Here is a 14248-nt window from a genome sequence, read left to right as displayed (position 1 = left end):
ATATTAGTGTCAAGGTCCCTCCCTTTTATCCAACATTTTTGTTCGTGTTGGCAGGAGATACATCCCAAATGGCACCCTATTCCACCGATAGCGCACCACTTTGGACCAGGGCCCATAGGAAGGTAAAATAGTTAAAAGGCCTGTGGCTTTTGCAATGAGACGAATAGTTCAGTTGACTCTCCTCCATGTCATTTGATGAGACACGACAAAAACAGATCCCACACACAATTTTGTTCATTTGGCTCACGTGTTCATATGCATTCATTCTTCATCTATACCAGGTATCTTCTCTTTTACCCACCCACAAGCTCAATACATCACTTGTTGACACACATAGGCAGCAGCAGCTAATATTAACACTGTTGAGGCATGCTTGTAGCCTGGTCCCAGATCTGCTGTGCTCTTGCCAGCTCCATTGCTCATTGTCAAGCCATTAGCATGACAAGGAGTTGGCGAGATGGCACAAACAGACTGCCACCCAGGCTACCATGCTTGCTGTAGTGCAAAACAATAAACAGATAGTTAGTCAGTCACTGTTCGTAGTTAAGTTATAAATTATACTGCACTGTAAAAAAATGGGACGGCGCTGTTAAGTGCTTTTACTGATTGGAATGATCGAAATTTACGCTTTGGTTCATTCAACCTGTTCTATCAATTTGTCTGAAATCAAATAACGAATTCGTCAGATCAATGTGATTTTTTAATTTGAATGAAAGTGTCTAAAATTGTTTTCAACGCCTCATGCACATTGAATAGCGGTAGGGGCAATGTAGCAGCGGCAGCCTATCAGAAGAGTTACTGAGGCGTGGCTTATTGGGGGGGGCGTGGCCTTCAGGTGGTTATTTTTGCCCACCCCTGAGAGTGAATGTCATTCCAGTTGAGGTGGTCTATTGTATTTGTTATTCAAACTTAATCTTGTACACTGCCATCATCTGTAATGATACTAAAGCACCTGATAATGTTTCTTTGTGATGGTAGCCATTGCTTGGTTATGATACTGTGGTTGCTAAATGTGAAGGTCTTAAGTTTGGAAACATTATTTTAAAACATCTTATTTTCTTATTTTATAGGTTGTTGATTTAAATTGCTTGTAACACAATTGAAGACATTTGGATAGGTAATTCCAAAGTAAAAATTGAACTAGGAACAAGATGAAAAATATTGGTTGTATTGTCATTAAATATTTTTTGGTATTTGTTATATTAAGTTTAACCAAAGGGGAAATGTAGGTATAGTGTTGAAATAAACAGGTTACAACTTCAAATATAATGAAATATAACAGTTGGCATTGACTCATATATTTGTCATAATAATGTTGTTTTTACCAGAGGTGAAGTAAATTAGGTTGATCTAAAGATCTTATTTTTTTTTTTACATTGTACGTAGCTAGCTACCTTCACCTCCAGAGGAGAACATCAACACGGTTAGTAGAGGTCACTTCACTTCGCTTTAGACAATACAATTACAGAATACAACATCTCAGTGAGCTACCTCTACTTAGTAGCCTGGTGAAACCAGACTGACCGCTGCGCTCTCCTGTAACACATGGTGAGGTTGCCAGATCAGGCTGATTTAACAAGGCTATCTACTTAGTACACACCAAGCACTAACATAATTTATTTACCCATTCAGCTAGCTACGGTACCTTGCTACGCATGCATTGTCAGATTACCACAGCAAACATCTACTGACTAAGTGCTCTCCTGGGTATGAGATGGGCGGGGGGGCTCACAGGATGCTCTCGCGCTCCTCTCCGAAAGTGACGGTGTCAGAGGACACGGTGGTGATCTCCGGAGGATCCCCGGGGTTCAGCCCCCTCTTCAGGTGCACCACGCGCACGTTCTCGTTGTGCGGGCCGGGCTTGGTGGTGGTACTGGTGGTGCCGGAACCCGTGGAGACGATGACCTCGCTGATGGAGGAGGAAGTAGGGGTGGAACAGGTGGTGTCGGTGGACCCCACCGGAGCCCTCTGTCCCTGGCAACGCTGCTGGTTCCCCTGCTGCTGGGCGTTGGTGTTGTTGTTGAGGGTGGTGTTGCTGGGCGTGCGGTTGAGGTTGTAGCTCTTGGACGAGGGCCAGCTCTCTTCGGGGCTGCTGGCCAGCAGGCTGCACTGGTCCTCGGAGCAGATGGACATGCGGGCCACAGCTGGGTCCTGGAGACCACTCAGGCTGCTGGGCAGACCCCTCTTACTGGCTGCCCGGCTCTGGCTGTCCTCCTGGTCCAGCTCGATCAGGTTGGCCTGCTCCAGCTGGGACAGATCAGCCTCCTCATCCTGCAGGGAGTGGTTGGGCGAGCTCTCGTTGGAGCGCATGCCGGAGTCAGACGAATCCTTCTTATCCAGCATGGCGTCAGACAGGTATTCTTTACCCTTAGCCAGAGCCAGGGAGGATGCTTTGGGGTCACCTGGCTTTTTCGCATCCCCCAGGAGAGGAGCGTCGGAGTTCTCTGAATCCTCGTCGTCGCTGGTGAGCTTCTGGTAGGGCAGCCCGCCGGTCTTCATCTTGAGGTCGGCTGCTCCCTGGAACAGGCCGCTCCCCCGGTCACTGGACCCGGGCGCCTTGCGTCCGAGCAGGTTCTTGGAGGAGCCATGGGGGTCCTGCTTCTCGTCCTCCTCTGTGATGGGGTCCAGGGGTGCTTCGGCGGTGGTGAAGTCCGGGGCATCCACGGCGGGAAGCTTGGAGGTGCTTCTCTTGGTGGTAGCCTTGTCCTTGGTTTTGTCCTCAGAGCTGGCGGAGGTCATGAACTGGTTTGGGTGGGGCTGGACGGGCTTCTCTCCCCCGCCTCCGCCTACCTCCAACGTGGCCATCTGGGCGATGTACTCCTGGTAGGCGCTGCGGTACTCCGACTGCTGCTTTTCCGTCAGCTTGACAATGTCGTTGGACGACTCCTGGGAGTTGAGGCTGGACATGCTGGGGGTGCGGTGGGTGGGGGCCTAGGGAGGGGGACATGGAACATTACATCTCCTAGATCTGTGGTCTAAGTACATATGAAGGCTATCATTTGGTTTACATAAAGGCCAACGGCTTAATTCATGGTCCTGTACATATACAATACTAGTGCAAAGTTTGGATACACCTACTCATTCAAGGGTTTATCTGTATTTGACTATTTGCTACATTATAGAATAACAGTGAAGACATCAAAACTATGAAATAACACATATGGAATCATGTAGTAACCAAAAAAGTGTTAAACAAAACAAAATATATTTGAGATTTGAGATTCTTCAAAGTAGCCACCCTTTGCTGACAGCTTTGCACACTCTTGGCATTCTCTCAACCAACTTCATGAGGTAGTTACCTGGAATGCATTTCAATTAACAGGAATGTCTTGTTAAAAGTTAATTTGCGCATTTGAGCCAATCAATTATGTTCTGACAAGGTAGAGGTGGTATACAGAAGATAGCCCTATTTGGTAAAATACCTATTTGGTAAAAGATCAAGTCCATATTATGGCAAGAACAGCTCAAACAAGCAAAGAAACGACAGTCCATCATTACTTTAAGACATGAAGGTCAGTCAATCTGGAAAATTTCAAGAACTCTGAAAGTTTCTTCAAGTGCAGTTGCAAAAACCATCAAGCGCTATGATGAAACTGGCTCTCATGAGGACCGCCACAGGAAAGGAAGACCCAGAGTTACCTCTGCTGCAGAGGATACGTTCATTAGAGTTACCAGCCTCAGATTGCAGCCCAAATAAATGCTTCACAGAGTTCAAGTAACAGACACATCCCAACATCAACTGTTCAGAGGAAACTGCATGAATAAGGCTTTCATGGTTGAATTGCTGCAAATAAACCACTACTAAAGGACACCAATAAGAAGAGGAGACTTTCTTGGGGCCAAGAAACACGAGCAATGGACATTAGAACGGTGGAAATCTGTCCTTCGATCTAATGAGTCCAAATTTGAGATTTTTGGTTCCAACCGCCATGTCTTTGTGAGAAGCAGAGTAGGTGAACGGATGATCTCAGCATGTGTGGTTCCCACCGTGAAGCATGGAGGAGGAGGTGTGATGGTGCCTTGCTGGTGACACTGTCTGTGATCTATTTAGAATTCAAGGCACACTTAACCAGCATGGCTACCACAGCATTCTGCATCCCATCTGGTTCGCGCTTAGTGGGACTATCATTTGTTTTTCAACAGGACAATAACCCAAAACACACCTCCAGGCTGTGTAAGAGCTATTTGACCAAGGAGAAGAATAGAGTGCTGCATCAGATGACCTGGCCTGGGATGGTTTGGGATGAGTTGGACCGCAGAGTGAGGGAAAAGCAGCCAACAAGTGCTCAGCATATGTGGGAACTCCTTCAAGAGTTGGAAAAGCATTCCTCATGAAGCTGGTTGAGAGAATGCCACCAGTCAGCAAAGTTGTCATCAAGGCAAAGGGTGGCTACTTTGAGGAATCAAAAATATAAAACATATTTTGATTTGTTTAACACTTTTTTTGTTTACTACATGATTCCATATGTGTTATTTCATAGTTGTGATGTCTTCACTATTATTCTACAATGTAGAAAATAGTAAAAATAAAGAAAAACCCTTGAATGAGTAGGTGTCCAAACTTTTGACTGGTACTGTACATAGCTACACAATTCCAGTCTTCTGTCAATGTAATATAATGATGCAACATAGACCTCCCTACAATGGAAGAGACCACCAGTCACTCACCATCCATGTGTTGTTGCTGTGCCTGGGAGGCTCGTCCAGTCCCACATTGCTCAGTTCCTCAAAGCTCAGGTTGAAGCTGTACATGGGTGAGTTGGCGTCGAGGTTGGCGGCGCCGGCGTGGGGCGGGGCGACCTGGCGCCTCGGTTCCCCGTGGCCCACCACACTGCTGTCCACCTCGCTGGGAGCCTCCTCATGAAGCACCTGGCTCTCCACGTGACGCATCTCCAACACCTAGAGGAAGAGGAGGAAGAGGAAGAAGAAGAGGGAGAGAAAGTAGAAGAGGGAGTGGAGGAGGACGTGAGAAATACGGCTGGGCTAATGAGTAATTACTGGGTTAAGAAGTGATTGATAACAGCAGTGTCCAGTGTTAAAGCTATTGGTAAATCCACTACAAAAGAAAAGAACAGGCAAGAGGCAAGGTTAGGGTTAAACTCACGGTTCCTCTGAAGAGCTGCCAGTCTCCAAAGTTCATTTTCATTTCATTCTTCAGCTCATCAATGTTGCACTGGGTCAGAACTCTGCCATTCACATTAGCCTGAGAGACAAAGAGGAGAATGAGACAAGGAAGAGGATGTTAATGGTAGAGGAGGTTAATGGTAGAGAGAGGTTAATGGTAGAGAGAGAGAGAGAGGAGGTTAATGGTAGAGATAGAGAGAGAGGAGGTTAATGGTAGAGAGAGAGAGAGAGGAGGTTAATGGTAGAGAGAGAGAGAGAGGAGGTTAATGGTAGAGAGAGAGAGAGAGAGAGGAGGTTAATGGTAGAGAGAGGTTAATGGTAGAGAGAGAGAGGTTAATGGTAGAGAGAGAGAGAGAGGAGGTTAATGGTAGAGAGAGGAGGTTATTGGTAGAGAGAGAGAGAGGGAGGAGGTTATCGGTAGAGAGAGAGAGAGAGAGGAGGTTAATGGTAGAGAGAGAGAGATTAATGGTAGAGAGAGGTTAATGGTAGAGAGAGAGGTTAATGGTAGAGAGAGAGAGAGAGAGGAGGTTAATGGTAGAGAGAGGTTAATGGTAGAGAGAGAGTTTAATGGTAGAGAGAGAGAGAGAGAGAGAGGAGGGTAATGGTAGAGAGAGAGAGAGAGAGAGGAGGTTAATGGTAGAGAGAGGTTAATGGTAGAGAGAGAGAGGTTAATGGTAGAGAGAGAGAGAGAGAGAGAGAGAGGAGGTTAATGGTAGAGAGAGAGAGGAGGTTATTGGTAGAGAGAGGAGATTATTGGTAGAGAGAGAGAGAGGGAGGAGGTTATTGGTAGAGAGAGGAGATTATTGGTAGAGAGAGAGAGAGGGAGGAGGTTATCGGTAGAGAGAGAGAGAGAGAGGAGGTTAATGGTAGAGAGAGAGAGGTTAATGGTAGAGAGAGGTTAATGGTAGAGAGAGAGAGGTTAATGGTAGAGAGAGAGAGAGAGAGAGAGAGAGAGGAGGTTAATGGTAGAGAGAGAGAGAGAGAGAGAGGAGGTAATTGGTAGAGAGAGGAGATTATTGGTAGAGAGAGAGAGAGGGAGGAGGTTATCGGTAGAGAGAGAGAGAGAGAGAGGAGGTTAATGGTAGAGAGAGAGAGGAGGTTAATGGTAGAGAGAGAGAGGAGGTTAATGATAGAGAGAGAGAGGAGGTTAATGGTAGAGAGAGAGAGGAGGTTAATGGTAGAGAGAGAGGAGGTTAATGGTAGAGAGAGAGAGGAGGTTAATGGTAGAGAGAGAGAGGAGGTTAATGGTAGAGAGGTTAATGGTAGAGAGAGAGGTTAATGGTAGAGAGAGAGGTTAATGGTAGAGTGAGAGGAGGTTAATGGTAGAGAGAGAGAGGAGGTTAATGGTAGAGAGAGAGGTTAATGGTAGAGAGAGAGAGGTTAATGGTAGAGAGAGAGAGGAGGTTAATGGTAGAGAGGTTAATGGTAGAGAGAGAGGTTAATGGTAGAGAGAGGTTAATGTTAGAGAGAGGTTAATGGTAGAGAGAGGTTAATGGTAGAGAGAGAGGAGGTTAATGGTAGAGAGAGAGATGAGGTTAATGGTAGAGAGAGAGATGAGGTTAATGGTAGAGAGAGGAGGTTAATGGTAGAGAGAGAGGAGGTTAATGGTAGAGAGAGAGGAGGTTAATGGTAGAGAGAGAGAGGAGGTTAATGGTAGAGAGAGAGAGGAGGTTAATGGTAGAGAGAGAGGAGGTTAATGGTAGAGAGAGAGAGGAGGTTAATGGTAGAGAGAGAGATGAGGTTAATGGTAGAGAGAGAGAGGAGGTTAATGGTAGAGAGCTTAATGGTAGAGAGAGAGGATAATGGTAGAGAGAGAGGTTAATGGTAGAGAGAGAGAGGAGGTTAATGGTAGAGAGAGAGGTTAATGGTAGAGAGAGAGATGAGGTTAATGGTAGAGAGAGAGAGGAGGTTAATGGTAGAGAGCTTAATGGTAGAGAGAGGTTAATGGTAGAGAGAGAGGTTAATGGTAGAGAGTGAGGTTAATGGTAGAGAGAGAGGTTAATGGTAGAGTGAGAGGAGGTTAATGGTAGAGAGAGAGAGGTTAATGGTAGAGAGAGAGAGGAGGTTAATGGTAGAGAGGTTAATGGTAGAGAGAGAGGTTAATGGTAGAGAGAGGTTAATGTTAGAGAGAGGTTAATGGTAGAGAGAGGTTAATGGTAGAGAGAGAGGAGTTAATGGTAGAGAGAGAGGCGAGGTTAATGGTAGAGAGAGAGAGGAGGTTAATGGTAGAGAGAGAGAGGAGGTTAATGGTAGAGAGAGAGAGAGGTGGTTAATGGTAGAGAGAGAGGTTAATGGTAGAGAGATTAATGGTAGAGAGAGGAGGTTAATGGTAGAGAGAGAGGTTAATGGTAGAGAGAGAGCGGTTAATGGTAGAGAGAGGAGGTTAATGGTAGAGAGAGGAGGTTAATGGTAGAGAGAGAGGATGTTAATGGTAGAGAGAGAGATGAGGTTAATGGTAGAGAGAGAGGTTAATGGTAGAGAGGTTAATGGTAGAGAGATGAGGTTAATGGTAGAGAGAACGGTTAATGGTAGAGAGAGAGGAGGTTAATGGTAGAGAGAGAGGAGGTTAATGGTAGAGAGAGAGAGGAGGTTAATGGTAGAGAGAGAGGAGGTTAATGGTAGAGAGAGAGAGGAGGTTAATGGTAGAGAGAGAGGAGGTTAATGGTAGAGAGAGAGCGGTTAATGGTAGAGAGAGAGGAGGTTAATGGTAGAGAGAGAGGAGGTTAATGGTAGAGAGAGAGAGGAGGTTAATGGTAGAGAGAGAGGTTAATGGTAGAGAGAGAGAGGTTAATGGTAGAGAGAGAGAGGAGGTTAATGGTAGAGAGAGAGAGGAGGTTAATGGTAGAGAGAGAGGAGGTTAATGGTAGAGAGAGAGGTTAATGGTAGAGAGAGAGGTTAATGGTAGAGAGAGAGAGGAGGTTAATGGTAGAGAGAGAGGTTAATGGTAGAGAGAGAGAGGAGGTTAATGGTAGAGAACTCTCTCTCTCTGCTCACCTTCTTAATGGTGGCAGTGTACTGGGCCAGCATGCTCTGGTCGATACCCTCAATCTGTTTGACACGTTCACACACTGTGTCTGTGTTCATGGAGCTCAGGAGGATGGCCGGGGTCCCCGACACCACCGAGGCTGAACCCTGACACACACACACACAACCAGGTCCAGAACACACCGTCAGCGACCAGATAGAGGATTCAACCAACAGGTAAAACATGGCTTATTGGTTAATACAGTATGGTTCCATTTGATGGAGGTCAAGATTACATTTCTCAAAGTTATCATGTGCTGTACTCATCAATAGTAACCTCCGCCCATTTGAGTAGAAATGCAATGATACAAAATATAATAGAATTGGAATTCCATGCTGAAACATTGTTGAAATCTGCAAAGGTAACACAGGAAGGCCCAGTGAAAGGGGAGAGCAACATGAAAAGAATGTAGGCGACATAAAGCATCAGTAGGTATGAGAGAACTACAATATGATTTCATCTACAATGGGTTGTTGATGAGAGTGGAGCTCTCCTGAGGGTGAGTACAATATGACAATGGGGTTAGAGGTTAGGTCCAAACCAAACGTTGTCAGTGAGCGGATGAGAGAATACTGTAGGGTAAAAAAAAAAACTTGGATGTAATCTGTGACATCACTTCCTGCTATCTACTATTACTACTAGGCTACTCACTAATTCAGGAGTTAGACCATACCCTCTTAGAAAAAAGCTTTCCAAAAGGGTTCTTCGGCTGTCTCCCCATAGGAAAATCACTCTGTGGACCAGGTTCTACATGGAACCAAACGGGTTCTCCCCTAGTACCAGAAAGGGAATAGCCGGGAATAGCCGAAGAACCCTTTAAGGTTCTAGATAGCACCTTTGTTTCTAAGAGTGTAGAAATAGAATCACTAGAACAGCCCCTCAGACCATTTGACTTGACTTGAATGAGGATGTCTGTTCTAGTAATTAACCGGTAAGTGATACACACCCAGTATCACAGTAACGTTGAGGATGGATAGAATGCACACAGCAATACATGGTGCAGGATTATTATTCACTTTTCAAACAGGTTAGTTTTAGGTCTTTATGAAACCACAGGCTATATGCTCAACGTCACTGACTCGGAGTAGGAGGGCGGTCTTCATAAGACAAGTCCACTTTGATGAGGTGGAAGAGGGTGGCGTGTATGAGGGTTTAGGTAAGGAGAGTTCAGCTAGAAGGGCCAGACGAAATCAAATGTTTGAAATGCTTATAGAGACTTGTACAAGTGTTACAAATCTACAATGTATCTTACAAAGTTACAAAACATCTGTAAGTGTAAATAGGTCTTAAATAGTATGACAGAAGCAGATCAAAGATTTCACTAGTCAGCGGCCTTGTAGCATCACTTAGTGCCCTAACAAGGGAGCTACACTTGTGTCGCTGAAGCTACTATACTGGATGTGTCGTTTTTTGCCGGCGTGAGCAGAATACACGCCACTTTATCAACTGTTCTCGGATGTGAGCCGCACGTGACAAAAATATCATTATAAACTGGTGGTTCGAGCCCTGAATGCTGATTGGCTGAAAGCTGTGGTATATCAGAGGTATGACAAAATATTTATTTTCACTGCTCTAATTACGTTGGTAACCAGTTTATAATAGCAATAAGGCACCTTGGGGGTTTGTGGTATATGGCCAATATACCACGACTAAGGTCTGTATCCAGGCACTCCACGTTGCGTCGTTCCTAAGGACAGCCCTTAGCCGTGGTATATTGGCCATATACCACACCTCCTCCAAGAGCTGAGCTGTACCACTTCCACCCAGGTTTCATTGACATGAATGGGAGCTTCTCGCTCTCCGCAAAAAGGTATTACTCCAGTGTAGCATGCCTGTAACTCAAGGTTCCCATTCAAGAGAGTGGGCTAGAGTTTCCAAGGTGCATGCTGGGATTACAGAGGTCAGATCCCTTCCGAAGGGGGTCAGTTTGTCGGTCTAGGTCTAGTTAGGAGGAGTTAGAGAAAACATCTGAATGGATTCAGTACCTGCTTCTTTTTCAAAGACGGTACCTTAAACTGCTTGGAGGGAGGAGAGAGAACGAGAGGTGGAAAGAAACAGATGGAAAGGTGAGGAGGGAGTGACTATAGCAGGTTTCCATCAGAGAGGGATGTGAGGAGAGAACATTAGGAAGACACACAGATGCCAACATTATCATCTTAGAGGAGAAAAAAATATTAGGGAGACATACATATCTTCAAGACAGGACATTGAGAGAGAGTGGAGAGAGGAAGAGAGTGGAGAGAGGAAGAGAGAGAGAGCGAGTAGAGAGAGAGGAAGAGGAGAGAGAGGGCATGCCTTCATTGTGAGGATGAGAATATTTTTTTTGATGTCTCTGAGGCGTTCAGTGTTGTTAGGACAGTTGGATGCTGTAATAGCAGGGTCAATGTTTCTGTGTTTCTAGTTTCTCTGTGTGTTTGTGTCTGTGTACAGAGCTCTAAATGATCATTTTTCATTGGTAGCACTGGTGCTCCCAATTTAAAAAAGTTAGGAGCACCACATGAAATCTAGGAGCACCACATGAAATCTAGGAGCAGATACAGCCTACACAGCCTATATCGGGCCTATATGAATTCTAGCTGCTTTTGAAGCACATGTTGAGCCCTAGAAACTAACATGTAACATTGTAAAGAAATTAGGTTATTATAAAAGCTACAATTTTGATAGGAATAACAAAATAATATGTGGAATATTAGGTTTCTACATTGTGTTAAAGCTCTATTTTCCTATTGAGATGGATTACATTGAAAAGTGTACACTGTCTCTTAAAAACGTCAGATTTGTGATGACAACACGCAAGAGATATGTAATTCATTCATTGCTATGATCATTGATCACCTGAGAAAGCGGTCCCTTTTCCTATCGGTGACCCCAAATGTTTGGATATACTGGTAAAGTTACCAGGCTGTTAGCTAGCTAGCCAATGAGGTAATATGACTGAACAAAGTGTAAACAAATGGTTAACTCACGAGTAGTTTTAGAACGGCCCACGACATGGTTTATGAATGTAAAAGTCGGTCCTGGCGATTTGCTACAGATTCAAATGTTGCCCCGGTAATATGGGTCAAAGCTTTTGACCTGGTTGGGCTAGAAGCAAGCCGTTTTCTCTGTAGTAATGGTGCCACCATAACCCTATCGAATCAGCTTTTTTCTCTAGGGCACTCATAAACTTTCAGTACAGGGAAGCCTTATCACTACAACAATTATCTGGAAGATTTGTTTCCTAGTCGCACAGTGCTTTCAAAATAAAACTACTGGTCGCACAGAAAAATATTTGTCGGATATGAGACCAAATTCGGTTGCACTTTAGAGCCCTGTCTGTGTGGGAGGGGGGATGTCTGACAAAGAAAGAGAAAGGGAGAGTGGAAGCATGTTTCTGCAATAGGGGTTATCTGGTGAGATGAATGTCTCTGATAGAATCCGAATCGGAATGTTCTGATGTTCAAACAACCCAAATCAGAAGGTTCAAACAAGCATATATAAGCTAATGAAATCTGAAAGGACAATCATTTCTCTCTCTATAACATGGCTATACATCCATTCTAGATGAACTATCTCTACTCACTACCTCTAATACTTACGAGTCCACTGCTCGGATCCCGGGGAAAGCCACTTTTAAGTGGGAATGGGCGGGGTGGAGGAGCATGAACAGGGAAACTGCCCACATACTGGCGTGGCAGCTGGTAAACATGATGGGGAAAATATGGCTGGAGGGAGGGGAATACCAGGGAGAAAGGAAACACATTTAACATGGCGTGAAATAAATAAAAAATACAACACTTAAATATGAAACCAGCGTAACAATTGAGGTGTCTGATTATGAAATACAGACTGAAGCAAATTAAACAGTCACAGCAGGTCAAATACATACATACATGCGTACTTAGTGTATGTATGTATGTATGTATGTATGTATGTATGTATGTATGTATGTATGTATGTATGTATGTATGTATGTATGTATGTATGTATGTATGTATGTATGTATGTATGTATGTATGTATGTATGTATGTATGTCCAAACAAGGGGTCACACAGTACAAACACCTCATCATGTTACAGCACAGAGACTTCAACTTAAATGGGAACTATAAATAACAAGACAGCTCTGCAAATTATAAACCAGAAGTGTCCCACAAAGTGAGAAGGGGGACGATAACAAGGTGGGAAATGTAGGCAAAGGAATGTGTTGAGGTTCAAAGCCCTTTGTTTTATACAGAGGCCGTCAGTGATCGCCTACCAGACAGCATACGACTGAATGAGTTAACTGACACGAGCCAGACGATTTACAAGTGAAACTTTGGTCATTCCGTTTGGAACCGGGCCCTTCTCAGTCCTATATGGAATAGCAATGTCCTTGGCGACATGAGGGTGTTCTTCCTCATACACTCACCCTGTTATAGAAGGGGTGCTGGGGGCCAGCCATACCACTGTAGTTGCTGCTGTGGGGTGGTAGGGACACCAGCCCTGGGGAGTTGAAGTGGCCGTTGAAGGAGGTGGAGGGGGAGCAGGCGGACACGCCTGACTGCTGGCTGTAGACGGAGGTGGGGCGGAGAACGGCTTCCTGCAGGGGCAGGCTGGGATAGGTCACTGCTCTGATGCTCATCTGTTCCCTGGCAGCACGCACGTCTGGGGGGGAAAGAAGAGACAGACAGGTAAAGAGAAATGTGTCATTAAATGTTAGAATGTAATTTAACTCTTAAGTCTGGAAAAAAAGTTAGATCTGCACATAGACATGAAACCATATGACTTACTGTAACTGTAATGACATCCAAAAGCCAACAGTTGTATTCAGATTGCCTACATCATATCGACAAAAGGTTCTGGCCTGACTTGTGTGGAACCCTAATTACTTGACACAGACACAGCTAGCTATGCTCGCCCTCACCTGCAGCATGCACGTCGGGGGGAGAGGAACGCAGATATAGAGAAATTTAAAGAGTTTAAATAAATAAAAATGTAAATACAAAGAGTTTAAATAAAAAATTGTTGAAATCAAAAGAGTTGAAATACAAAGAGTTGAAATCAAAACAATTGAAATCAAGAGTTGAAATCTAAAATACTGACATTAACTCATCTGACAAATTCATGATACATTCCAAAATCTGCAAGTTGTTATTAAAGTTGGAAAGAGAATGGATGCCTGCATAATATTTCCAAAACGTATTGGAATTATTTGTGTGGAACCCTGATTATTCGGTGACACAAACACAAATACGCTCTCCCTCACCTGCGATGATCTCTCGTAGTTTGGGGTCGAGGTTGACGGTGCAGGGTAAGAAGGTTTTGATGTCGCGTGCATTGAGGACGGGTGTCCGAGAGGACAGGAACACCTCGAAGCTACGCACATCCCCGTCAATCTCCAACAGCGGCTCCACGTCTTTAGTGGTCGGAATGTTCTTGGAGATCCTAAAACACCAGAGGTAAGACTGAAGCCTAATGAAGACAGGCGAGGAAAGAGCTATAGCTCTTCTACACTGAAAGGTTGCTTCTTTAGTTTGACATTTTTTGCAGCTGACCAACAACAAAATGTAAATACAAAAAACATAAAATATATCTATATCCAAAAACGGGGAATAAATTGCAAATTGCAAATTTCTAAAAAAAAATATTCTGTGAGCTTCATGGATTAGAGTCTTTTGAATGACATATTATTGTATTTGGAGTGACAATGAAGGAAATTTAAATCATTTCAGGGGCAAAAACGTGAATAGAACATAAGTCATTATTTTCGGCAACACCCTTTTACACACCAAAAACCACCCAACTTTATTTTGCAACGACTAAACTTCTGTCTGAGAAGTAATTGACATTAAAAATACAATAATCCAACCAATGGGATGCAATTATAATGACGATTCAACCTATTAAACTAATCCTTATTGCCCAGTGACTAATCTGACTGTTTCATCACGTCAGAGTTTTGTGTGTTCCAAATGGCACCCTGTCCCCTATTTAGTGCACTACTCTTGTACAAAAGGAAAAGAAAGGGGGATACCTAGTCAGTGGTACAACTAAATGCATCAACTGAAATGTGTCTTCCACATTTAACCCAACCCCTCTGAATCAGATATGTGCCTTAAATCGACATCCACGTCATCG

The 14248-nt window shown here is 44.2% G+C and overlaps 1 protein-coding gene across 6 annotated transcripts in view; it reads right to left on the bottom strand.

Moving 5' to 3' along the window:
* Positions 1 to 228: 228 nt before the first annotated feature.
* The window catches only part of LOC115174984 (kinase D-interacting substrate of 220 kDa B), a 59927-nt gene continuing 45907 nt past the window's right edge, over positions 229 to 14248 (bottom strand). For 3 of the 6 annotated variants that reach the window (XM_029734071.1, XM_029734074.1, XM_029734073.1), the window contains exons 23-30: positions 13377 to 13555; positions 12540 to 12775; positions 11728 to 11853; positions 10135 to 10164; positions 8119 to 8256; positions 5105 to 5203; positions 4669 to 4899; positions 229 to 2931 (exon numbers count right to left, since the gene is read on the bottom strand). In XM_029734071.1, the coding sequence (XP_029589931.1) occupies positions 1729 to 2931; positions 4669 to 4899; positions 5105 to 5203; positions 8119 to 8256; positions 10135 to 10164; positions 11728 to 11853; positions 12540 to 12775; positions 13377 to 13555 (2242 nt within the window). In that variant the 3' untranslated portion in view covers positions 229 to 1728. The remainder of the gene's footprint in view (positions 2932 to 4668; positions 4900 to 5104; positions 5204 to 8118; positions 8257 to 10134; positions 10165 to 11727; positions 11854 to 12539; positions 12776 to 13376; positions 13556 to 14248) is intronic. The other 3 variants (XM_029734075.1, XM_029734076.1, XM_029734077.1) reach the window with 3 other exon arrangements.

The sequence above is a fragment of the Salmo trutta genome, chromosome 35, assembly GCF_901001165.1.
Source record: "Salmo trutta chromosome 35, fSalTru1.1, whole genome shotgun sequence".
Lineage (NCBI taxonomy): Eukaryota > Metazoa > Chordata > Actinopteri > Salmoniformes > Salmonidae > Salmo > Salmo trutta.
The sequence above is the reverse complement of the archived record's forward strand: the minus strand, read 5'-3'. Positions and strand labels throughout refer to the sequence as shown.